This window comes from Papio anubis, chromosome 20, assembly GCF_008728515.1.
Source record: "Papio anubis isolate 15944 chromosome 20, Panubis1.0, whole genome shotgun sequence".
In the NCBI taxonomy this organism is placed as follows: domain Eukaryota; kingdom Metazoa; phylum Chordata; class Mammalia; order Primates; family Cercopithecidae; genus Papio; species Papio anubis.
The window spans coordinates 19,126,838-19,152,738 of NC_044995.1; the positions used below are offsets into that span (position 1 = coordinate 19,126,838).

Genomic DNA, 25,901 nt, shown 5'->3' on the forward strand with positions numbered 1-25,901 from the left:
TGTCTAATGGACCTCCCCCATCAGAGATGTGGATAGGGGCTGTAGTGCTCCAGCAAACAGGCTGTCCTTTTTGGCCGTTACAAAGAGATTGTACAAGTTTATTGGTGGATCCTAATACTTGTACGTCACTGGTACCTCCAGTTTGTGTTTTTAGTAACGTAGCCGTATAGTATGTTTTATTGCCTGATTTGCATTGTTGATATGAGGTGTAGCAAGAACTATGTACAGAGGACTGGAAAGAACTACAGGGGCATTCTTGGAGCGGCCCACTAGGGGAGGTGTCTCTTGGGGTTGACTTACATTTCCATAGCTGGTTTGGCATTAAGTAAGCTGTCTTGCCCGAGCAAGTCACTTGGAAGATTCTGTGTGACGGAGGTTCAGATACTTGTCCCCCGCTGCAGTCACAAGGCTGGCCGTGTTGCTTTCGTATTAGTTCTATTGCTTTACGAGGGTCATCAAAACCTGCATAGACTGTCACTATGTTATATAAAATGATTATTTTCCAAAAGAATCTCATGTTGGGCTTCATTTTCTGAAAAACAAAAGGGAAGAAACTTCTCAGGGAGGATTGTTTTCCCTGGATTGACAATGGTTATGATTCATTTGTCTTACCAATCTTTCGGGCAGCCATCTGGCTGCATCATTTTTTTGTGAGAAAATACATACTGAGCCTCTTCCCCAAATTAAAACTGGGTCAGGGCCGTGCCATGAATTATCGAGTGGATCTTTCCATTTTATCATTGCGAACTGTTTTTGAGATTCAGGATGCCATAAACGGTCGGCAGATTTTCCGTGACTGTCCAAATTTAAAAAATTAAGGATAAAGAGGGCATGATTAAGTATGTTTCTGGGGGTACCCTTCACGGGGTACCAGCTCTCCCCTTTTATTTTTTCGATAGTAGTTTTTAATGACAGATGGGCCCTTTCTACTATACCTTGTCCTTGGGGATTGTAGGGAATGCCTGTGATATGTTTAATTTGTAGGGTGTTGCAGAATTGTAAGAAAGTTTTGGCTATGTAACCAGGACCGTTATCTGTCTTAATTTGTTTGGGTATACCTAAGATGGAAAAGCAATGTAATAAATGAGTTATGACATGTTTGGTGCCCTCTCCTGTCTGGAGAGTTGCAATAATGAACCCACTATAGGTGTCTATGCATACATGAATATATTTTAGTTGGCCAAATTCTGAGTGATGTGTAACGTCCATTTGCCAAATTTCGTTGGGGATGAGTCCTCGAGGGTTAACTCCTAGATGAGGAACGGGTAAATAAGTTATGCAGTTGGCACATTGTTTAACTATTTGTCGGGCTTGTTCTCTAGTAATTTTAAACATAAGTCTTAAGGTCTGGGCGTTTAAATGATGTAGGGCATGTGCTTTTTGTGCTTGTTGTAAATTGTCTGTAGTGACTGTGGCTATGGTTTTTGTTGCCATGTCAGCTGTTGAATTACCTTGTGCTAAAGGTCCCGGTAATCCTGAATGTGCTCTAATATGTCCAAGGAAAAAGGGAGTAGTCCTTTTTTGAATAAGTTGTTGACATTGTAGAAATAGGTTAGCTGTGTCTGAAATATGTTTAATTTGCGGCACGGTCTCTAAGAGGGGTATTGAATGAGCCAGGTAGGCGCTGTCTGTGTAAATATTAAGTGGCTGACAAGGGAAAGCTGATAATGCTGCAATTATGGCTTGTAATTCGACTAGCTTAGCTGATGTATAAGTGGTTTGGAATCTGACAATTTTATTATTGTAGGTGTAAGCAGCGAGTCCTGTGGAAGATCCATCAGTGAAAATTAGTAATGCGTCATTGAGAGGTTCCTTACTGGTAATATGAGGAAATACAAACGCATGAAGTTTGCAAAATTGAATGAGTTTGTTAGGTGGGTAATGGTTGTCAATTGTGCCAGTGTAAGAAGCACAAGCAATTGGCCAGGCTTCTGTATTTTGTAACAGCCAATGGATGTGTGATTGAGTGTAGGGCTGTATAATGGTAGAGGGTTCTATTCCAAAGTATTTTCTACTGTTTTCTCTTCCCAAGATAATTAGATCAGCTATGGCATCATAATAAGGCAACAAAACCTTTTTGGGGGAGGAGGGCAGGTGTACCCACATAATGGGATTGTTTTGCCAGAATAAACCAGTAGGGGTCATTGCTGTGTTAAAAATGATGAATATTAATGGCTGGGAATAATCAATACTGGTAACAAATTGTGTTGTAATGGCATTTTCTACCCGTTGGAGTGCCGTTAATGCTTCTTTTGAAATGGACCTGGGGGATTTCGGATTAGAGTCTCCTTTTAATATATCGAAAAGAGGTTTTAACTCTCCTGTGGTAAGTTTTAAGTATGGTCGAAGCCAATTTATGTCTCCCAGTAATTTTTGGAAATCATTTAAAGTTTTTAGATGGTCACGACGTATAACGGCCTTTTGATTAATGATTTTGGGTCCATTAATTTGAAAACCAAGATAGGTATATGGATTTTGTAGTTGTATTTTTTCTGGGGCTATTTGCAGTCCGGCTGTTGTCAACTCTTGTTTGAGTTGGGCAAAGCACTGTAAGACTTGTTCACCAATTTGTCCTGCTATTAAAATATCATCCATATAATGTATAATATACATTTGTGTCCATATTTTTCTGACTGGTTCTATAGCAGAGGCTACATATTTTTGACATAAGGTAGGACTACTGGCCATACCCTGAGGTAAGACTCTCCATTGGTAACGTTTCATTGGCTGCCTAAAATTTGTAGATGGAAGACTAAAGGCAAACCTTTTCTGATCAGCAGGATGAAGGGGGATTGTAAAGAAGCAATCTTTAAGGTCAATAATGATTTTAAAATATTTTTGAGGAATCGCAATTGGTGAGGGCAGTCCCGGTTGTAAGGCACCCATAAGGACCATAGTGATATTTACTGCTCTTAAATCTTATAAGAGTCTCCATTTGCCAGACTTTTTCTTAATGACAAAGATAGGTGCATTCCAAGGGGAATTACTTTCTGTAATATATCCTGCTAGCAGTTGTTCCTGCACTAACTGTTGGGCAGCACTTAGCTTATCATTAAGTAAAGGCCACTGATCAACCCAAACGGGCTCATCTGACTTCTAAGTAATGGGGTCAGCGCACTTTTGGGGTGCAGGTATGTCAGTGGCCTGGGCTAAAAATTTCCAAACCCTTTTTTATCAAGTTGTCCTGAGACTGGTATGGGCTGTGGAATACCGTTTTCCTTTTTTCCAAGACCTTTACCAGGGGTGTATCCCTGAGTTAGCATTTGTGCAGTAACTATATCATTTGGGCTGCACATTGTAATTTTCATTTGGGAGAGCAGGTCTCGTCCCCAAAGATTAACAGGTAAGTGAGGGATGATAAATGGCTTAATGAGGCCTGAATTGTTTTCTTTATCTGTCCATGTTAGGTATTTAGAACTTTGTTTAGGATTACTGCTTTGTCCAATTCCTCTCAGGTGAGTTAAAGTCTCTGTGGTAGGCCAATGAGAGGGCCCATCTTCTTGTTCAATGATGGTTACATCGGCCCCTGTGTCTATTAGCCCAGTAAATGCCTTACCATCTAACCATAAGGTTAGAGAGGGTTTTTGATTTGTAATTGGTTGCACCCAATATATATTTGACTATCCAAAACCTTTTGTATTCCTGTTAGAGTGTTGGATATTATTATCTGTTTTAACTAAGGGTAGCAAAACTAACTGTGCTATTCTAACCCCTTGAGGGACAGTAATAATGTTGTTAATAGCTCTGGCCATAATTTTAATTTCTCCTTCATAATCATTATCGATAACTCCAGGGAGGACTTGTAAACCTTTCATGGTGACACTACTTCTTCCCAAGAGTAGCCCAAAAGTGTCAGGTGGTAAAGGCCCATATATTCCTGTATTTAAGGTTTGTGGTCCCATCTCAGGTGTTAATACTGTGTGGGAGGTGGAACTGAGGTCCAGTCCTGCACTTCCTGGGGTTGCTCTACTAAGTTTTGAAATGGATTGTTGCTGCTGGCAACCCCATATGGGGGAACAAAGCTGACCGCCCCATATGCTTGTTTTGGGGCCTGGGGCTGGCCCCTCACCCCATTTCCCTGCTGAGACGATAAAGGATTTCCTTGACTATCAGTTTTAGATTTACATTCGTTGGCCCAGTGCCTTCCTCTTTTACACCTTGGGCAAAGGCCTGGAATTTTTGTTTCTGGATTTTTATTTTGGTTTTCATGGCAACCTTTTGCAAAGTGTCCTTTTTTTTACCACATTTAAAGCATCCCCCTTTATCTTTACCTTTGTTATTGAGGAAGTCTCTTACTGTTTGACCGCTAAAGGCAGCGGCCATTGCTAGACCCTGTTGATATGAGGGCCCAATATCTGAACAAAGGCGAATATATCCTGTTAAATCTGTTTTCTTTCGATAAGGTCTGATTGCCGCTTGGCAGGCGGGGTTGGCGTTTTCATATGCCAACTGTTTAACATAATCTACACCCGTTTCTGCATTTCCAAAAATTCTACCTGCCGTGGTCATGAGTCTATGTACAAAATCTGAGAACGGCTCATCTGGTCCTTGTGTGACTGCCGTGAGTGAGGCCCCTGGGTCTCCTTTAACAGGGAGTTTCCTCCAGGCTTTTGTAGCAGCTGCCTGGATTTGTGAAAACAAGCCAGGATCATATTGCATTTGGGCCTGAGTGTCTGCATAGTTACCTGAACCAGTTAACATATCAAAATCCCAGCCGTTTCCTGCCTGTTGGTTTCTTTTAGCTGTGTCCCTACAATTTTCAAAAAACTCTGACTTCCAAATTAAATGATCTCCCCCAGAAAGGACTGCCCTAACTAAGGTATTCCAATCTGTAGGGGTGAGCCAGTTATCGGCTACAGATTCCACTATTGCGAGAGTATATGGAGCAGTAGCCCCATATTGAGAAGCAGCAGTTTTTAACTCTTTTATGATAGTGAAATCAAACCCAGTATGATGTCTCCAAGCTTGTCCTTGCCCATCCGTGGTTTCAGTAACTGGGAAGATGTCTTTGGGGGAGGAGTCTTCTCTATGTTGCTAGCAACTAACCCCCCTCTTGGAACATGCTGTCCAGGCCGCTGAGGTGGGCGCAGGGAACCCTTCATAACATCTGGGTTAGGTATCTTTTCATTTCCTGTTTTTAATTTTTGGAGCCTAATTATCAATGATTGATGCAACTCCTCAAGTTTAATTTGTTCTTCTAGTTGAGCAATTTTTTGTTTTAATTCTTCTTTGGGATCTACTACTGCCATAACAATGGGCGCAGAAGCCCCATTACGTGTCCCATTATATGGGGGCGGGCGTGGAGTAAAGGGAGGCCAGTCGGGGTTATGATATTTAGCCGCCTCTTCCTCTAAATCATCCCAATTTATGTCTGATTGATCAGGCTTATTAGTTTCTTCCTCTTTTTGAGGCGTTTGTAAAACTGGATATTTTTTCTGTTTGTTTTTGTGTAACATTTCTTTATCTGTTACAGAAGGAGACTTGACTTCCTCATCATCACTCTCAAGGGAAATGAGATCCTCCTCCATATCTTGCGGAGGCTTTGTGAGGTTAGAGCGGGAACTAACCTTTAGAATATGTTCTGTTTGAGCGACCGCGGCCATGACTTGTGGATCGACCTCCTTTTTATCTATCAAATCTTTAATGAGATTCCAATAAGAGAAGGCGGTCACAGGAATTTTTTCTGGCCCAAAAGTATTATAATAATCTTGAAAACAATCTCCTACTCTACGCCATCTTTTAATATCAATAGTTCCTTCCTGTGGGAACCAAGGGCAATTGTCTTTTACAAAATCAAAAAATTTAAACAAATCATTACCTTTAATCTTTACTTCTCGTATCTTTAAAGCCTCTTTTAATTGTCCTACATAGATTTGATGTTGACTTAATTCTTGTCCCATTTCGGACACGTCACTTACCTTCGATTCTGACGTGGCAGGTTCCCGCGGTGATCGGAGAAGTTTAGTTTCAGCTTGACGGTCGACCGTTCTTTCGCGTCCTCTTCCTCACGGAATCCCTCGTTTCCAGGCTCCACGTTGAGGCGCCACGTGTCCCGTCCCGCGGGATCGTCAATGTAGGCCCTAGAAGAGGGAGTGGGAACTCGGGGAGACAAGAGACACGAGAAATGGAGACAAGACAGTATCCTGATCAAGTCTCGTTTATTGGTGGCAGTGTAATGCGTTATATAGACCGGCAGGGGTGGAGGTTGGGCCAGGGCGATGATGGTGGCCCTGTGGTGGGCGTGGCCAGGTAGGTCTCGGTTTCTTCGGTCGGACGTCATGTTGCGCCTGCGCCGTCGGTTGGTAATTTTCCCGGGCGCGGGATGGCGCCTGTGCTGTAAGTTGATCATTTTCCCAGGCGCGGGAAAATTGGTGATGAAGAACCAGGAAGAGCGCCATTTTGTACTGGCATATGAGACAGCAGAACAGGGAAGAAAGTAAATCTAGGGAGGAGGCATAAAGTGGAAATGTATAGAGCTCAGGCATCAGTCGTCAGTTATAATCGCTATGGCCGGGCCACGCAGCTCCGGACAATTATCTATTCTGAATATTTCATATGTATACAATAATAAAATATGTGACCTTTTCTGTCTGGCTTCTTTCACCTAACATAATCACCTTCATGTTTGAAAGATAAGTTTCTGGCCAGGTGTGGTGGCTCATGCCTATAATCCCAGTACTTTGGGAGGCCGAGGCATGTGGATCACCAGGTCAGGAGATCCAGACCATCCTGGCTAACATGATGAAACCCCGTCTCTACTAAAAATACAAAAAATTAGCCAGGCGTGGTGGTGAGTGCCTGTAGTCCCAGCTACTTGGGAGGCTGAGGCAGGGGAATGGCGTGAACCTGGGAGGCGGAGCTTGCAGTCAGCCGACATTGTGCCACTGCACTCCAGCCTGGGCAGCACAGCAAGACTCCATCTCAAAAAAAGAAAAAAGAAAGATAAGTCTCCTAAATATAGAATTCTTTGTTGATAGTTTTTTTTTGTTTTTAATTTTTAGCTTTTGTAGAAACATAGTAGGTGTATACTGTATGAGGTATACATTTATGAGGTACATGAGATGTTTTGTTTTGTTTTGAGATGGATTCTTGCTCTGCCGCCCAGGCTGGAGTGCAGTGGCGCGATCTCGGCTCACTGCAAGCTCTGCCTTCTGGGCTCACGCCATTATCCTGCCTTAGCCTCCGGAGTAGCTGGGATTACAGGCACCCGCCACCACCCCCAGCTAATTTTTTTTTTGTATTTTTTTTTTTTTTTTAGTAGACAGGGTTTCACCGTGTTAGCCAGGATGGTCTCGATCTCCTGACCTCGTGATCCGCCTATCTCGGCCTCCCAGAGTGCTGGCATTACAGGCGTGAGCCACCACGCCTGGCGAGATATTTTGATATAGGCATACAATGAGTAATCAGGGTAAATAGGGTATCTATCCAAGCATTTATCCTTTGTGTTACAATTTACTCTTGGTTATTTTTAAATGTACAAATAAATTATTGTTGACTATAGTTGTCCTGTTGCACTATCAAATGTTAGATCTTATTCATTCTAACTGTGTTTGTACCTATTAACCATCCCCATTTCCCCCACCATCCTTGCTAGCTGCTGGTAACCATTATTCCGTGCTCTATTTCCATGAGTTCAGTTGTTTTAATTTTTAGCTCTCATAAATAAGTGAGAATATGTGAGGTTTGTTGTTCTGTGCCTGGCTTATTTCACTTAACATAATGATCTCCAGTTGCATTCATGTTGTTGCAAATGACAGGATCTTGTTCTTTTTTATGGCTGAATAGTACTCCAAGGTGTGTATGTATCACATTTTCTTTATCCATCCGTTTCTTGATGAGCACTTAGCTTGATTCCAAATCTTGGCTATTGTGAATAAACAAGGAAGCAATAAATAAGGGAGTGCAGATATCTCTTTAATACACTGATTTCCTTTCTTTTGGGTATATACTTAGCAGTGGGATTGCTGGGTTATATGATAGTTGTATTTTACTTTTTTGATGAACCTCCAAACGGTTCTCCATCTGGTTGTACTAATTTACATTCCCACCAACAATATATGAGGGTTCCCTTTTCTCCACATCCTGGCCAGCATTTATTATTACCTGTCTTTTGGATAAAAGCCATTTTAAGGCCAGGCACGGTCGTTAATGCCTGTAATCCCAGCACTTTGGGAGGCCAAGGCGGGTGGATCATCTGAGGTCAGGAGATCAAGACCAGCCTGGTCAACATGGTGAAACCCCGTCTCTACTAAGAATACAAAAATGAGCCAGGCGTGGTGGTGCACACCTGTAATCCCAGCTACTCGGGAGGCTGAGGTAAGAGAATCGCTTGAACCCAGGAGGCGGAGGTTTCAGTGAGCCAAGATCGCGCCGCTGCACTGCAGCTTGGGCAACAAGTGTGAAACTCCATTACAAACAAACAAAAAAAACCATTTTAATTGGGGTGAGATGATATCTCACTGTAGTTTTGATTTGCTTTTATCTGATGATCAGTGATGTTGAACACCTTTTCATATGCCTGTTTGCCATTTGTATGTCCTTTGAGAAATGTCTTCAGATCTTTCCCCCTTTTTAAATCATATTATTAGATTTTTTTCATATAGAGTTGTTTGAGCTCCTTATATTATCTAGTTATTAATCCCCTGTCTGATGGATAGTTTACATATATTTTCTCCCATTTTGTGGGTTGCCTCTTCACTTTGCTAATTGTTTCCCTTGATGTGCAGAAGCTTTTTAACTTGATATGATCCCATTTGTCCATTTTCGCTTTGGCTACCTGTGCTTATGGGGGTATTACTCAAGGAACCTTTGTCCAGTCCATTATCCTGAGTTTCCTCAGTGTTTTAGTCGTTTCATAGTTTGAGGTCTTATATTTAAGTCTTTAATCCATTTTGATTTTATTTTTGTGTATGGCAAGATATAAGGGATCTAGTTTCATTCTTCTGCGTATGGATATCCAGTTATTGAAGATACTGTTCTTTCCCCAGTGTATTTCTGGGCACCATTGTTGAAAATGAGTTCATTGGAGATGTATGGATTTGCTTCTGGGTTCTCTATTCTGTTCCATTGGTCTGTGTGTCTGCTTGTTGTTATTCTTTGTTGCCGCTGCTTCTGACAGGATCTTGCTCTCTTGCTGTCTTGCTCAGGCTGGAGTGCAGAGGTGTGAACATGGCTTGCTGCAGCCTTGACCTCCCCGGCTTAGGTAATCCTCTTGCCTCAGCTTCCCAAGTACCACAGGTGCACACCACCATGCCTAATTTTTTATTTTTTTGTAGAGACAAGGTCTCACTATGTTGCCCAGGACTCAAACTCTCAGGCTCAAGCACTTCTCCCCCTCAGCCTCCCAAAGTGCTGGGATTACAGGCACAAGCTACCCTTCCTGGCCTATGTGTCTGTTTTTACATCAGTACCATGCTGTTTTGGTTACTGTAGTTTTGTAGTATAATCTGAAGTCAGGCTCCTCCAGTTTTTTTTCTGTTTCCTCAGGGTGGTTTTGCCTGTTCTGGGTCTTTTGTGGTTCCATATAAATTTTAGCATATTTTTCTATTTCTGTGAAGAATGTCATTGGTATTTTGATAATAATTGCATTGAATCTGTAGATTGCTTTAGGTAGTATGAACATTTTAATAATATTCTTCTAACCCATGACCATGGACTATCTTTCCATTTTTTTGTGTCCTCTTCAATTTTTTTCATCAGTGTTTTATAATTGTCATTGTGGAGATCTTTCAATTCTTTGGTTAACTCTTAGGGATTTTATTTTTAGCTACTATAAATGGGATTAATTTCTTGATTTCTTTTTTCAGATTGTTTGCTGTTGGCATATAGAAATGCTGTTGATTTTTCTATGTTGATTTTGTATCCCACAACTTTACTGAATTTATCAGTTCTGATAGTTTTTTTGCTAGAGTCTTCAGGTTTTTTCAAATAGAAGATCATATCATATGCAAACAGGATAATTTGACTTCTTCGGATGCCTTTTACTTCTCTTATTTGATTTCTCTTGCTAGGATTTCCAGTACTATGTTGAATAACAGTGGTGAAAGTAGGCAGCCTTGTCATATTCCAGATCTTAGAGGAAAGGCTTTCTGTTTTTCTCCATTCAGTATACTAGCTGTAAGTCTGTCATATATGGCTTTTATCGTATTGAGGTATGTTCCTTCTGTACTCAGTTTTTGAGAGTTTTTATCATGGAAGGGATGTTGAATTTTATCGAATGCTTTTTCAGCACCAGTTGAAATGATCATATGGTTTTTGTCCTTCATTCTGTTGATGTGATATATCACATTGATTGATTTGCACATGTTTAACCATCCTTGCATTTCTAAGATAAATCCCACTTAGTCATGATGTATTATCTTTTTAATGTGTTGCTGAATTCGGTTGGCTAGTATTTTGAGGATTTTTGCATCAATGTTCAGCAAGGATATTGGCCTATAGTTTTATTTTTTGATTTTTTTATTTTTTGATGTGTCTTGGTCTGGTTTTCATATCAGGGTAATATTGCCCTCCTGGAATGAGTTTGGAAGTATTCCCTCTTCCTCTATTATTTGGAATAGTTTAATTAGGATTGGTATTATTTCTTCTTTAATTGTTCAGTAAAATTCAGCAGGGAAGCCATTGGGTTCTGAGCTTTTCTTTGCTTGGAGACTTTTTATTACAGCTTCAATCTCATTACTTGTTATTAGTCTTTTCAGGTTTTGGATTTCTTCATGGTTCAATCTTGGTAGGTTGTATTTTCTAGGAATTCATTTCTTCTAGGTTTTCTAATTTATTGGCATATAGTTGCTCATAGTAGCTTCTAATGATCCTTTGGATTTCTCCAGTATTGGTTATGTCTCTTTTTTCATCTCTGATTTTACTTATTTGGGCCTTCTCTTCTTTTCTTAGTCTGGCTAAAAGTTTGCTGATTTTATTTTTTCAAAAAACTGATTTTTTTATTTTGTTAATCTTTTGTATCTTATCTTCATTTCATTTATTTCTGCTCTGATCTTTATTTCTTTTCTTCTAATAATTTTGAGTTTGGTTTGCTCTTTTCTAGTTCTTTTAAGATGCATCATTAAATTGTTTATTTGAAGTTTTTCTTGTTTGATGTAGGTCCTTATAGCTATAAACTGTCCTTTTAGTGCTGCTTTTGCCGTATCCTATGGGCTTTGATGTGTTGTGTTTCCATTATCATTTATTTCAAGAAATTTTTAAATTTTTTTCTTAATTTCTTCATTGACCCAGTGATCATTCAGGAGCATATTGTTTAATTTCCGTGTGTTCGTATAGTTTCCACAATTACTCCTTGATTTCTAGTTTTATTCCACTGTGGTTAGAGAAGATATCTTATATAATTTTAATTTTTTGAGTGTTTTTTTTTTTTTTTTTTTTGAGACGGAGTCTCGCTCTGTCGCCCAGGCTGGAGTGCAGTGGCCGGATCTCAGCTCACTGCAAGCTCCACCTCCCGGGTTTGCGCCATTCTCCTGCCTCAGCCTCCTGAGTAGCTGGGACTACAGGCGCCCGCCACTTCGCCCGGCTAAGTTTTTGTATTTTTTAGTAGAGACGGGGTTTCACCGTGTCAGCCAGGATGGTCTTGATCTCCTGACCTCGTGATCCGCCCGTCTCGGCCTCCCAAAGTGCTGGGATTACAGGCTTGAGCCACCGCGCCCGGCCTTTTTGAGTGTTTTAAGACTTGTTTATGGCCTAACATGGTCTATCCTTGAGAGTGATCCATGTGCTGAGGAGAAGAATGTGCATTCTGCAGCCACTGGATGAAATGTTCTGTATATATCTATTATGTCCATTTGGTCTGTAGTGCAGATTAATTCTGATAGTTCTTTGTTGATTTTCTATCTGGATAATCTGTCCAGTGCTGAAAGTAGAATGTTGAAGTCTCCAGCAATTATTCTACTGGGTCTATCTCTCTCTTTTACTGTAATATTTGCTTTATATATCTGAGTGCTCCAACATCGGGTGCATACATGTTGACAGTTATATCCTCTTGCTGAATTGACCCCTTTATCATCATGTAATGACCTTATTTGTCTCTTTTTATAGTTTTGGTCTTGAAGTATATTTTGTCTAAGTATAGCTAGTCCAGCTCTTTTTTGATTTCATTTGCATGTAATGTATTTTTCTATCTATTTTCAGTCTCTGTGTGTCTTCATAGGTGAAGTGTGTTTCTTGTAGGCAACGGATTTTTGGATCTTGTTTTTTGTTTGTTTGTTTTTTTAAATAATACATTCAGCCACTCTGTCTTTTGATTGGAGAGCTTTACATTCAAATGTTAGTCCATTTACATTCAATGTTATTATTGATAAGTAAGGACTTAGTCCTGCTATTTTGTTATTTCCAGGTTGTTTTGTGGGCTTCCTTTCCTCCTTTCCTGTCTTCCTTTTTGGGAAGGTAGTTGTCTCCAGTGGTATGTTTTAATTTCTTGCATTTTACTTTTTGTGTATCTGTTGTATGTTTTTTGATTTGAGGTTGTCATGAGGCTTGCAAATAATATAACCTATTATTTTAAACTGATGACAAATTAACACTGATTGCATAAACAGCCCAAGAGAAAATTAGTAAAAACTCTACACTTTAACTTTGTCTCCCTGCTTTTTTAGCCTTTTGCTGTTTTTACTTTTTATTTTATTTATTTATTTCTTTATTTTTGAGATGGAGTCTTGCTGTTACCCGGCTGGAGCGCAGTGGCGCGATCTCGGCGCGCTGCAACCTCTGCCTCCCAGGTTCAAGCAATTCTCCTGCCTCAGCTTCCTGAGTATCTGGGACTACAGGCGTGCGCCACCCCACACCCAGCTAATTTTTTTGTATTTTTAGTAGAGACAGGGTTTCACCATGTTGGTCCGGATGGTCTCGATCTCCTGACCTTGTGATCCACTCACCTCAGCCTCCCAAGGGTTTGGGATTACAGGTGTGAGCGACCGCGCCCGGCTTGCTGTTTTTATTTATATTTTATTGTACTGTGTCTTGAAATATTGTTTTAGTTACTGATTTATTTATATTGATTAATCTTCTCATCTTTCTTTTTTGTTTTTTGAGATGGAGTCTCACTCGGTCACCAGACTGGAGTGCAGTGGTGTGATCTCAGCTCACTGCATCCTCCGCCTTCCGGGTTCAAGCGATCCTTCTTCCTCAGCCTCCTGAGTAGCTGAGACTACAGGCATGTGCCACCATGCCCAGCTCATTTTTGTATTTTTAGTAGAGATGGCGTTTCACAATGTTGGCCAGAATGGTCTCAGTCTGTTGACCTCGTGATCTGCCCGCCTCAGCCTCCCAAAGTGCTAGGATTACAGGTGTGAGCCACTGCGCCCAGCCCATTCTTCTCATCTTTCTATTCAAGATATGAGTAGTTTACACATCACAATTACAGTGTTATAACATTCTGCATTTTCTGTGTACTTTCTATTACCAGTGAGTTTTATACTTTCACATGATTTCTTATTGTTCATTAATGTCATTTTTTCAGGTTGAAGGACTCTCTAGCATTTTTTTGTAGGACAGGTCTGGTGTTGATGAACTCTCTCAGCTGTTCTTTGTCTGGGAAAGCCTTTATTTCTCCTTCATGTTTGAAGGTTATTTTCACCAGATATACTATCCTAGCATAAAAGTTTTTTCCTTCAGGACTGTAAATATGTCGTGTCGCTCTTTCCTGGTGTGTAAAATTTCCACTGAAAAGTCTGCTGCCAGACATATTGGAGCTTCCATTGGTATGTTGTTTCTTTTCTCTTGCTGTGTTTAAATGGATCCTTTCTTTATCATTGACCTTTTAGGAGTCTGATTATTAAGTATCTTGAAGTAGTCTTATTTGGTTTAAATCTACTTGGTGTTCTATAACCTTCTTGTACTTGAATATCAATATCTTTCTTCTAGGTTTGGAAAGTTCTCTGTTGTTATCCCATCGAATAAACTTTCTACCCCTGTCGCTCTACCTCCTCTTTTAGGCCAATAAGTCTTAGATTTGCCCATTTGAAGCTATTTTCTAGATCTTACAGGCTTCATTCTTTCTTACTTATTTTTCTTTTGTCTCCTCTGACTGTATTTTCAAATAGCCTATCTTCAAGCTCACTAATTCTTCCCTCTGCTTCATCAATTCTGCTGTTCAGTGACTGATGTGGGTGAGGGTGGTGGCTCATGCCTATAATCCTAGCATTTTGGGAGGCCAAGGCGTGAGGATCACTTGAGCCCAGGAGTTTGAGACAAGCTTGGGCAACATAGTGACTCTACCATCTCTACAAAAACATTAAAAACTTAGTTGGGTATGTGGCATGCACCTGTGGTCCCTGCTCTTTGGGAGGCTGAGGTAGGAGGATCACTTGAGCCTGGCAGGTTGAGGCTGCAGTGAGCCATGATCACACCACTGCATTCCAGCCTGGATGACAGAGACTCTGTCTCAAAAAAAAAAAAAAGAAAGAAAAAAAGACAGATGCATTCTTCAGGCTGTCCATTGCATTTTTCAGCTCCAGAATTTCAGCTCTCTTCTTTTTAATTATTTCAGTCTCTTTGTTAAATTTATCTGATAGCATTCTAAATTCTTTCTCTGTGTTATCTAGAATTTCATTGAGTTTCCTGAAAACAGCTATTTTGAATTCTCTATCTGAAAGGTCACAGATTTCTATGTCTCCAGGATTGGTCCCTGGTATCTTATTGAGTTCAATTTGGTGAGGTCATGTTTTCCTAGATGGTCTTAATGCCTACGGATGTTTGTTGATGTCTGGGCAGTGAAGAGTTAGATATTTATTGCAGTCTTTGCAGTCTGAGCTTGTTATACCTGCCCTTTTTGGCAAGGCTTTCCAGGTATTTGAAGGGACTTGGGTGTTTTGATCCAAGTTTTTGGTCACTGCAGCCATATCTGCATCAGGGGGGCATGCCAAGCCCAGTAACACTGTGGCTCTTACAGACTCATACAGGTACCACCTTGATGGTCCTAGATAAGATCCAGAAGAATTCTCTGGAAGAATTATCCGGATTACCAGGTAGAGACTCTTGTTGTCTTACTTTCTCCCAAACAGACTCTGTGCTGAGCTGCCTGGAGCTGGGGGAGGGGTGACACAAGCACCCCTGTGGCCACCACCACTGGGACTACGCTCAGTCAGATGAAGCCAGCACAGCACTGAGTCTCACCGAAGGCCCACAGTGTTCACTGAAGTTCACCCAAGGCCTGTGTTCACTGAAGGCCCTATCGCTCTACAATCAGCAGGTGGCAAAGCCAGCCAGTTTTATATCCTTACCTTTAGAGTGGCAAGTTCTGCCCAGCCACGGGCAGGTCCAGAGATGCCGTCCAGCAGCCAGGGCCTGGAGTCAGAAACCTTAGGAATCTACTTGGTGCTCTATTCTATGGTAGCTGGACTGGCACCCAAGCCACATGGCAAAGTCCTTCCCACTCTTCCCTCCCCTTTCCACAAGCAGAGGAATTTCTCCCCATGGCTACCACTGACCCAGGCCCATGGCAGGTATGGCCTGGCTACCACCAATGTTCACTCCAGGCCCAAGGCCTTTTCAGTCAGCTTGTGGTGAATGTTGCCAGGCCTGGGATTCCCCCTTCAGGGCAGCAAGCTCCCCTTCGGCCCAGGGCAGGTCCAGAAATGCTATCCAAGAGGCAAGGCCTGGAATTGGGGACCCCAAGAACCCAGTTGGTGCTGTACCCCACTGTGGCCAAGTTGGTACCTAAGCTGCAAGACAAAGTTCCCTGTACTTTTCCCTCTCCTTTTCTCAAGCAGGAGTCTCTCCCTGTAGCCACCATACGGGAAATGTGCTGGGTCACACCTGAAGCCAGCACATCTCTGAGTCTCACCCAAGGCCCATGGTGAGTAGTACCTGGCTACCACTGCTGACTGTTCAGGGCTCAAGGGCTCTTTAGTCAGTAGGTGATGAATGCTGCCAAGATTGAGTTCTTCCTCTCAAGGCAACGGGTTACCTTTTGGTCCAGGGTGTGTCTAGAAGTTTCATCCAGGAGCTGGCGCATGGAATGGGGGCCTCTGCCTGGTGTCCTATCATACTGTAGCTAAGCTGGTATCCAAGGTGCAAGACAAAGTCCTCTTTACTCTTCCCTCTGCTCTTCTCAAGTGAAAAGAAGGGGTCTCTCCTGGAGTTGCGAGCTGCACTACTTCAGGTTAGGGAAAGAGTGGCACAAGCACTCCCTTGGCTACCCTGGCTGGTGTCTCACCAGGTCCCATGCCCCCCTAGTCCACTGGCTCCAAGCCCAGCACAGCACCAGGACTTGCCCAGGAATTGCAATTCCTGTGGCCTAGACTGCCTTTCAAGGTCACTTAGGACCCTAGAGCTCTTTAGCCCATGGTGGTGAGGCTTGCCGGAATTCAGGTTCTTACTGCTACAATGGACAATTCCCCCAGACTGGCTAGGAATGGTCTAAATACTTCTGGTGTCGGCACCAACTGAGTTCTCCCCAGTGCTGCCTTCTGCTGTGACGGGGCACCACTGAGTTCCAGTGCAAAGTCCTACAATCACTCTTGGTCTCCCTCCTCCAGGAGCATAGATTCTTTCTTACCACCATATGACCACTGCTAGAGGATAGGGATGGAATGGCATCAGCAATTCAAGACTGTCTTTCCTATCCTCCTCAGTGCCACTTTCAGTGATGTGAAGTTAAAACCAGATACTGTGATTGCTGACCTGATTTTTGGTTATGATGAAGATGCTTTTTTGTGTGGATAGTTGTTCAGTTTGGTGTTCTTGTGGGGAGGATGATCAGTGGAGTCTTCTATTGGGCCCTCTTTCCCTGCTTCCTCTCTGATAGTTTTTTTGTTCTTTCAGAACATCTAATATGTTGTCCCATTGCTATTTGTCCTCCATTGTGTTTGATGAGAAGTCAGCTATTAGTTTTATTGTGGTTGATGAAGATGATAAATTGTTTTCCCTTGCTGTTTTCAAGATGTTCTCTTTATATTTATTTTCAATATTTTGACTATGATGTGTTTAGGTGTGTATCTTGTTGCATTTATCCTACTTGAAATTCATTGAGCTTGAATATGTACATTAATGTTTTTCATGAAATGTGGGAAGTTTTCAGTCATTATGTCTTTGAATATTTTTCTGTCCTTTTCTCTCTCCTCTCTAACTTACACTAAATTATGCATATGTTGATGCACTTATTGCTCTAACATTTCTGAGTCTACATTTTTTTTTTTTTTTTGAGATGAGGTCTCACTCTGTCACCCAGGCTAGATGTAGTGGCACAATTATAGCTCACTGTAACCTTGAACTCTTGGGCTAAATCAGTCCTCCCACCTCTGTCTCCTGAGTGGTTAGGACTATAGGCATGTGTCAGCACACCTGGCTGATTTCTTAAATTTTTTAGTAGAGATAGGGTCTCACCGTCTTGACCAGGCTGGTCTTGAACTCCTAGCCTCAAGTGATCCTCCCACCTTGGCCTCCCAAAGCACTGGGATTACAGGCATGAGCCACTGTGTCCAGCCTGTATTCATTTTTCTTTGTCCTTTTTTCTGTCTTTTCTTCAAATTGCATCATTTTTGTTGATCTGTCTTCAAGTTTACTAATACTTTTTTCTGCCAACTCAGACCACCCTGAAGCTGTGAGAAAGTCTCAGCCAGGCCAAAGGGGAGTTGCTGACCAAAGCTTTCCCACTGGAGGAAAACCATATTAGGTGTAATAGTCCAGACTTTAATAGCCTCACTATGCTGAGCCTGTGGCTGGAAGCAGTGTTGGGGTATCATGACTTCAGCATGGCTGTTTGCCAACTATGCTTCTCACAGTGAATTCCCTTAAAGAGGATTTGAGCACCACGCCTTCATAGCTGCCAAAGGATGGCCAGATCTGGCATGAACATATTAATCTGTTAGTATTACACTTGACTGCCTGTGATAGAAAGCCCAGATAACCTTTGCTTAAACAAGATAGAAGTTTATTTATCTCTGATATTGAAGTTCAGCACTGATCCTGTAGCTCCAATGGGCAGAAAACAAAACGCTTTCTCCTTCATTGCTCTACCATTCTCAGTTGTTAACTTCTGCCTCATCTCAAATGGCTGTATTTGCTCTAACCATCACATTGACTTACCATTCTACAAGAAGGTAGAAGCTTGGGAGAAATGGTATACCTCGTGCTTTTATGCTCACTTATCAGCAGTTGCATGCAGTACTTTCATCTCACTCTCCAGAACTTTATAATATAAACATACTAATACTTATTTCAGCAAACCATGTGCCTGGCCAGAAATTGGGAAGACAGAATAAATATTGGAATAGAAGAATAACAGGGGTTGCTACAGTATTGCACTGTTGGGATTTTCTTCTTAGGCTTATGTTTCCCTTTAGCTTATTCATTTCGTTATGAATTTTAAAATTTCAGGCTGGTTATGGTGGCTCACACCTGTAATCCCAGCACTTTGGGAGGCGGAGGCAGGCAGATCATTTGAGGTCAGGAGTTAAGAGACCAACTTGGCCAACATGGGGACACCCCGTCTCTACTGAAAATACAAAATTTAGCTGGGTGTGGTGGTGTACGCCTGTAGTCCCAGCTACTTGGGAGGCTGAGGCAGGAGAATCATTTGAATCCAGGAGATGGAGGTTGTAGAGAGCCAAAATCACGCCACACTGCACTCCAGCCTGGGTAACAGGGAGAGCTTCTATCTAAAAAAAAAAACAAACCACAGATATGTACTACTTTAAATATTGATTAGTTTTAATGGTTTTTCCTAGTTTGGGATGTTTATTTTTCTTCATTAAACTTACTAAATATTTGGCTAATTCATTCTTCTTAAACTATCAACTTTTTTTTGTTTTAAGAGACAGGGTTTTGCTCTATTGCCCAGGCTGCTGGAGTGCAGTGGTGAGATCATGGCTCACTGCAGCCTCAAACTCCCAGGCTTAAGCAGTCTTCCCGCCTCAGCCTCCCAGGTAGCTGGGACTATAGCCACGTACCACCATACACGGCTTTGATTGATTGATTGATTGATTGATTGTAGAGATGGGGTTCTGCTGTGTTGCCCAGACTGGCCTTGAACTGGCCTCGAGCAGTTCTCCCACCTCGGCTTCCCAAAGTCATAGAATTACAGGCGGGAGCCACCGCGCCTAGCTCCAGCTTTTAAATATGGAGATTTATGTATATACAAGTTCTAAATTTTTCACTTTAAATTGTTTCTATTTTTGCATTTACTAAATTATTTTTCTCAAGTATTTTCTTCAAATGTATTTTAATGACTTCTTTTGGGATTCTTTTACTCTTGAGCTAGGGGCAATTAGGATTTTCTTGTAAAATCTTTGGTGCTGATTTTTAAAATTTATTTACTAGTTTAATGATCTGATCTCTTGAAGAAAATACAACTTCCTGAGGAAAAAGTCTTCAGCTGAGGTAGTCCCAGCAAGAGTGTGTCTTATGTGCTCATGTCCTTCTCTGTAATTGGTGAAACTATTATACCAGCGCCAGATTTTCACATCATGCTTTCTCCTCAGTCCCACTTCCTCACTAAGTGCTTTATCCAAGCTTATTTGGATCTTCCTCCCAGATAAGAGGAAATATTAAAAGCCCCTGGATTTCAGGTTATTTTTCCCCTGACAAATTGTTACCAGGGCATATTTTTTTCATGGTTGTCTCTGAGATTCTATCTGTGGTCCCTTTTCCAGTATATGTAAACTCTTTAAGCAATCAGATCCCATTTGCATGGCTGCAGACACATACTACAGGCTGATGACCAATAAGTCTTCATTTCCAATGTGGATTTCTCCTGATCTCATGAACAATATGTCCAACTGCTAAATCAGTGGCTATCTACAATTGCATGTCCCACCATACCACAGATTTCACCTATCATTCTGTCCCCTGCTTCTGCTTCCATCTAAGCCTTGCTTTCATTTTTTCCTGCCTTTGGTATCTTTTGAGATCTCAAACCATTTAACTTGGTTAAAGTTTTATTTTTCCATTTCTTTCACACTCAGGATAAATTGGTACCTAACATCTCCCCTTTAACTCACGGTAGATATTAAAAACATGTGCTTGCTAAATCAGTGAATGAACATAAACTGACAGCAGGCTGCTAATATGATGGGCTTTTTAAATAACCTCTGATTAATACCAGAACAAGGTTCAATATATTTTGTTTACAATCACCTAAGATGGATACTTCAGATTGACTGGGAGTGTGTTGTTACAGGGAACAGTGACATTCAAAGATGTGGCTATTGACTTCACCCAGGAGGAGTGGAAGAGATTGGATCCTGCTCAGAGAAACCTGTACCGGAACGTGATGCTAGAAAACTATAACAACTTAATCACAGTGGGTAAGAGTAATTCACTATATAATTCAAACTCTGGAAAGAAAGTACCTTCCCCCCTACCCCCCCAGTGTTTCTGAAATATGTGGACCTTTTAAATATTAGAGTGAGCTTGCCCCTGGGATGCTTTTGCTCATGTGAATGTCCATGCTGCAGTTTTCAGAACAAAAGGAGACAGCATCCCTAGAAACCACATTTTCTTGTCCTTTAGAAAGCCTGGTTTTCCTGGGCCAGCCTCAATTTTTGGGTGGTTCTTTGTTCCTAGTAGTATGTATGCACAAATCTATGTAACTTCCCTTTGACAGGCTATCCATTCACAAAACCTGATGTGATTTTCAAATTGGAGCAAGAAGAAGAACCATGGGTGATGGAGGAAGAAGTATTAAGGAGACACTGGAAAGGTAAGTGGAAGGGAACCAAACAGGTGAGGAGAGGTCAGGGCCCTATTAATGATTAATCAGTGAATGGTTGATCCCTCTAAAATATTCTTCAAAGATATTTTCAGAGCTTGGCACGGTAGTTCATACCTATAGTCCCAGTACTTTGGGAAGCCAAGGTGGAAGGATTGCTTGAGTCCAGGAGTTTGGGACCAGCCTGGGCAACATAGTGAGATCTCATCTCTAAAAAAAAAAGAAAAAGAAAAATTAGGTATGGCGCCGTGGCTCGCACCTGTAATCTCTGCACTTTGGGAGGCCGAGGTGGGCAGATCATGAGGTCAGGAGATCAAGACCATCCCGGCTAACACAGTGAAACCCCGTCTCTACTAAAAATACAAAAACTTAACTAGGTGTGGTGGCGGGAGCCTGTAGTCCCAGCTACTCGGGAGGCTGAGGCAGGAGAATTGCTTGAACCTGGGAGGCGGAGGTTGCAGTGAGCCAAGATCACACCACTGCACTCCAGTCTGGGAGACAGAGTGCGACTATGTAAAAAAAAAAAAAAAGCCAGGTGTGGTGGCACACGCTTGTGATCCCAGCTGCTTGGGAGGCTGAGGTGGGAGGATCACTTGAGCCTAGGAGGTTAAGGCTGCAGTAAGCCATGATCACAGCACTGCATTCTAGCCTGGGCAACGGAATGAGACCCCATCTCAAAATATATATATATATATATATTTTTTTTTTTTTTTTTTAAGAAAGCTGTAGACCTTTTGTGTGTGTGTGTGTGTGACAGAGTCTCACTCTGTCACCAGGCTGGAGTACAGCCACGTGATCTCGCCTCACTGCAACCCCCGCCTCCCGGGCTCAAGGGATTCTCCTGCCTCAACCTCCTGAGTAGCTGGGACTACAGGCGCCTGACACCATGCCCTACTAATTTTTTGTATTTTTAGTAGAGACAGGGTTTCACCATGTTAGCCAGGATGGTTTTGATCTCCTGATCTCGTGATCTGCCCAACTTAGCCTCCCAAAGTGCTGGGATTACAGGCGTGAGCTACCGGGCCCGGCTTTTTTTTTTTTTTTTCCTTTGAGACAGAGTCTCACTCTGTCACCAAGGCTGGAGTGCAGTGGAGCGATCTTGGCGCACTGCAACCTCTGGCCCCTGGGTTCAAACGATTCTCGTGCCTCAGCCCCCTGAGTAGCTGGGACTATAGGCATGCACCACCACACCCGACTAATTTTTTGGTATTTTTGGTAGGGATGGGGTTTCACTATGTTGGCCAGGCTGGTCTTGAACTCTTGACCTCAAGTGATCCACCTGCCTCGACTTCCCAAAGTGCAGAGATTACAGGCGTGAACCACTGCGCCTGGTCTGATGTATACTTTTGTAATACAAAAGTGACCATTGATGCAAACTCTTTTATAAACCTAAGATGTCATTTCTAGATACCATTCTTAATTTCTTTCCTCAGAACTTAGAGATCTGGTTGGCTTTCTTACCTGTGTGCTAGATACCAACCTTTCCTAATAAGTTTCCAGCCTTACTTTGATAATCAATCTGTTATTAACATCTTCGGGAGTACCGTCCACCCTCATATACAGGATCCTTTCTTTTTGCATACATTCACTAATTTGCAGTCATTAAATTAAACCAACTGACATTTATAGGCCCTTACTTTCTCTTCTTTTTTCTGTTCTAAATGTCTGAAATATACAGTCATACTTCTCACTGTATTTTTAGGTTTTGCTCTCATACTTCAATAATCACTACCATACTTTTATTTCAATAAAAGTTTTAAGTCAGTGCAGATTTATTGGTAGCTCCTGTTTTCTGATATATTTGTCATGTGTATACGCAAGTGTATATAATGTATGTGTGCATATGTATACACACACACATATACATATATACACATACATATATATGTCCATATACACATATTTTGAATTTTATAAAGTCATTTTTGCCCTCCAAAGAGACTGTAATAATTTATATTTCTACCAGTAACTTCAATGTAGTCTGTTAGCATTTTAAAATATCATTGCCGGCCAGGCGTGGTGGCTCACGACTGTAATCCCAGCACTTTGGGAGGCCAAGGAGGGCGGATCACAAGGTCAGGAGATCGACCATCCTGGCTAACACAGTGAAACCCTGTCTTTACTAAAAATACAAAAATTAGCTGGATGTAGTGATGCATGCCTGTAGTCCCAGCTACTTGGGAGGCTGAGACGAGAGGATCGCTTGAGTCTAGGAGATGGAGGTTGCAGTGAGCTGAGATCACACCACTGTATTCCAGCCTGGGTGACAGAGCAAGACCTTGTCTCTAAAAAAGACAAAAAACAGTGCCACTACAGTATACACACAAATGATAAGAAAGCAAAATAGCCTTATTGCTGATATGGAGGAAGTTTTAGTTGTCTGGGTAGAAGATTAAACCAGCCACAGCATTCCATTAAGCCAAAGCATAATCCAGGACAAGCCCCTAATTATCTTCAATTCTATGAAGCCTTAGAGGTGAGGAAGCTGCAGAAGAAAAGTTTGAAGCTAGCAGAGGTTGGTTCATAAGGATTAAGGAAAGAGGCCATTTCCACAACATAAAAATACAAGGTAAAGCAGTAAGAGCCAATGGAAGCTGCAGTAAATTATTCAGAAGATCTAGCTAAGATTATTGATGAAGGTGGCTAACTAAACAATAGAGTTTCGATGTAGATGCAACAGCCTTCTATTGGAAGAACATGCCATCTAGGACTTTCACAGCTAGAGAGGTGAAGTCAGTGGCTCACTTCAAAGGTTCAAAGGACAGACTGACCCTCCTATTAGGGGCTGATGCAGGTGGTGACTTTTAGTTGGAGCCAATATTCATTCCCCATTCTGAAAATCCTAAGGCCCTTAAGAATTATACTACATACACCCTGCTTGTGCTCTATAAATGGAATAACAATGCCTGCATGGTAGCACATCTGTTTACAGCATTGATTTGCTAAATATTTTAAGCCCACTGTTGATACCTACTGCTCAGGGGAAAAAAAAAAAAAGTTCCTTTGAAAATATTGCTCATTGACAGTGCACTTGGTCACCCAAGAGCTCTAATGGAGATGTACAAGGAGATCAGTGTTGGTTCTCATGCCTGCTAATACAGCATCCATTCTGCAGCTCATGGATCAAGTGTAATTTTGACTTTCAAGTCTTATTATTTAAGAAATACATTCTGGGGGGCGAAGCAACATGGCCAAATAGGAACAGCTCCAGTCTCCAGCTCCCAGCACGAGCGACACAGAAGACAGGTGATTTCTGCATTTTCAACTGAGGTACTGGGTTCATCTCACTAGGGAGTGCCGGACAATCGGTGCTGGTCAGCTGCTGCAGCCCGACCAGCGAGAGCTGAAGCAGGGCGAGGCATCACCTCACCTGGGAAGCGCAAGGGGGAAGGGAATCCCTTTTCCTAGCCAGGGGAACTGAGACACACAGCACCTGGAAAATCGGGTAACTCCCACCCCAATACTGCGCTTTACCAAGGGTCTTAGCAAACGGGCACACCAGGAGATTATATCCCACACCTGGCCGGGAGGGTCCCACACCCAGAGCCTCCCTCATTGCTAGCACAGCAGTCTGCGATCTAACGGCAAGGCAGCAGCGAGGGTGGGGGAGGGGCATCCGCCATTGCTGAGGCTTAAGTAGGTAAACAAAGCCGCTGGGAAGCTCAAACTGGGTGGAGCTCATAGCAGCTCAGGGAGGCCTGCCTGTCTCTGTAGACTCCACCTCTGGGGACAGGGCACAGCTAAACAACAACAACAACAACAACAACAAGCAGCAGAAACCTCTGCAGACGCAAACGACTCTGTCTGACAGCTTTGAAGAGAGCAGTGGATCTCCCAAAACGGAGGTTGAGATCTGAGAACGGACAGACTGCCTGCTCAAGTGGGTCCCTGACCCCTGAGTAGCCTAACTGGGAGACATCCCCCACTAGGGGCAGACCGACACCCCACACCTCACACGGTGGAGTACACCCCTGAGAGGAAGCTTCCAAAGCAAGAATCAGACAGGTACACTCGCTGTTCAGCAGTATTCTATCTTCTGCAGCCTCTGCTGCTGATACCCAGGCAAACAGGGTCTGGAGTGGACCTCAAGCAATCTCCAACAGACCTACAGCTGAGGGTCCCGACTGTTAGAAGGAAAATTAACAAACAGGAAGGACACCCACACCAAAACCTCATCAGTACATCACCATCATCAAAGACCAGAGGCAGATAAAACCACAAAGATGGGGAAAAAGCAGGGCAGAAAAGCTGGAAATTCAAAAAATAAGAGCGCATCTCCCCCTGCAAAGGAACGCAGCTCATCGCCAGCAACAGATCAAAGCTGGACGGAGAATGACTTTGATGAGATGAGAGAAGATGGCTTCAGTCCATCAAACTTCTCACAGCTAAAGGAGGAATTACGTACCCAGCACAAAGAAACTAAAAATCTTGAAAAAAAGAGTGGAAGAATGGATAACTAGAATAATTAATGCAGAGAAGGCCATAAACAAACTGACAGAGATGAAAACCATGACACGAGAAATACGTGACAAATGCACAAGCTTCAGTAACCGACTCTATCAACTGGAAGAAAGAGTATCAGCAACTGAGGATCAAATGAATGAAATGAAGCGAGAAGAGAAATCTAAAGAAAAAAGAAGAAAAAGAAATGAACAAAGACTGCAAGAAGTATGGGATTATGTAAAAAGACCAAATCTACATCTGATTGGGGTGCCTGAAAGTGAGGGGGAAAATGGAACCAAGTTGGAAAACACTCTTCAGGATATCATCCAGGAGAACTTCCCCAGCCTAGTAGGGCAGGCCAACATTCAAATTCAGGAAATACAGAGAATGCCACAAAGATACTCCTCGAGAAGAGCAACTCCAAGACACATAATTGCCAGATTCACCAAAGTTGAAATGAAGAAAAAAATCTTAAGGGCAGCCAGAGAGAAAGGTCGGGTTACCCACAAAGGGAAGCCCATCAGACTAACAGCAGATCTCTTGGCAGAAACTCTCCAAGCCAGAAGAGAGTGGGGGCCAATATTCAACATTCTTAAAGAAAAGAATTTTCAACCCAGAATTTCATATCCAGCCAAACTAAGTTTCATAAGTGAAGGAGAAATAAAATCCTTTACAGATAAGCAAATGCTTAGAGATTTTGTCACCACCAGGCCTGCCTTACAAGAGACCCTGAAGGAAGCACTAAACATGGAAAGGAACAACTGGTACCAGCCATTGCAAAAACATGCCAAAATGTAAAGACCAT

At 42.2% G+C, this 25,901-nt stretch overlaps 1 protein-coding gene across 20 annotated transcripts in view; it reads left to right on the top strand.

Moving 5' to 3' along the window:
- Positions 1-25,901, top strand: part of ZNF569 (zinc finger protein 569) — a 73,919-nt gene that overhangs the window by 33,928 nt on the left and 14,090 nt on the right. For 19 of the 20 annotated variants that reach the window (XM_031659516.1, XM_031659518.1, XM_031659526.1 and 16 more), the window contains 2 exons: positions 20,123-20,249; positions 20,549-20,644. In XM_031659516.1, coding sequence (XP_031515376.1) covers positions 20,123-20,249; positions 20,549-20,644 — 223 coding nt within the window. Of the gene's footprint in view, positions 1-14,892; positions 15,194-15,713; positions 15,800-20,122; positions 20,250-20,548; positions 20,645-25,901 lie in introns of those variants that run through there. The other variant, XM_031659527.1, reaches the window with a different exon arrangement.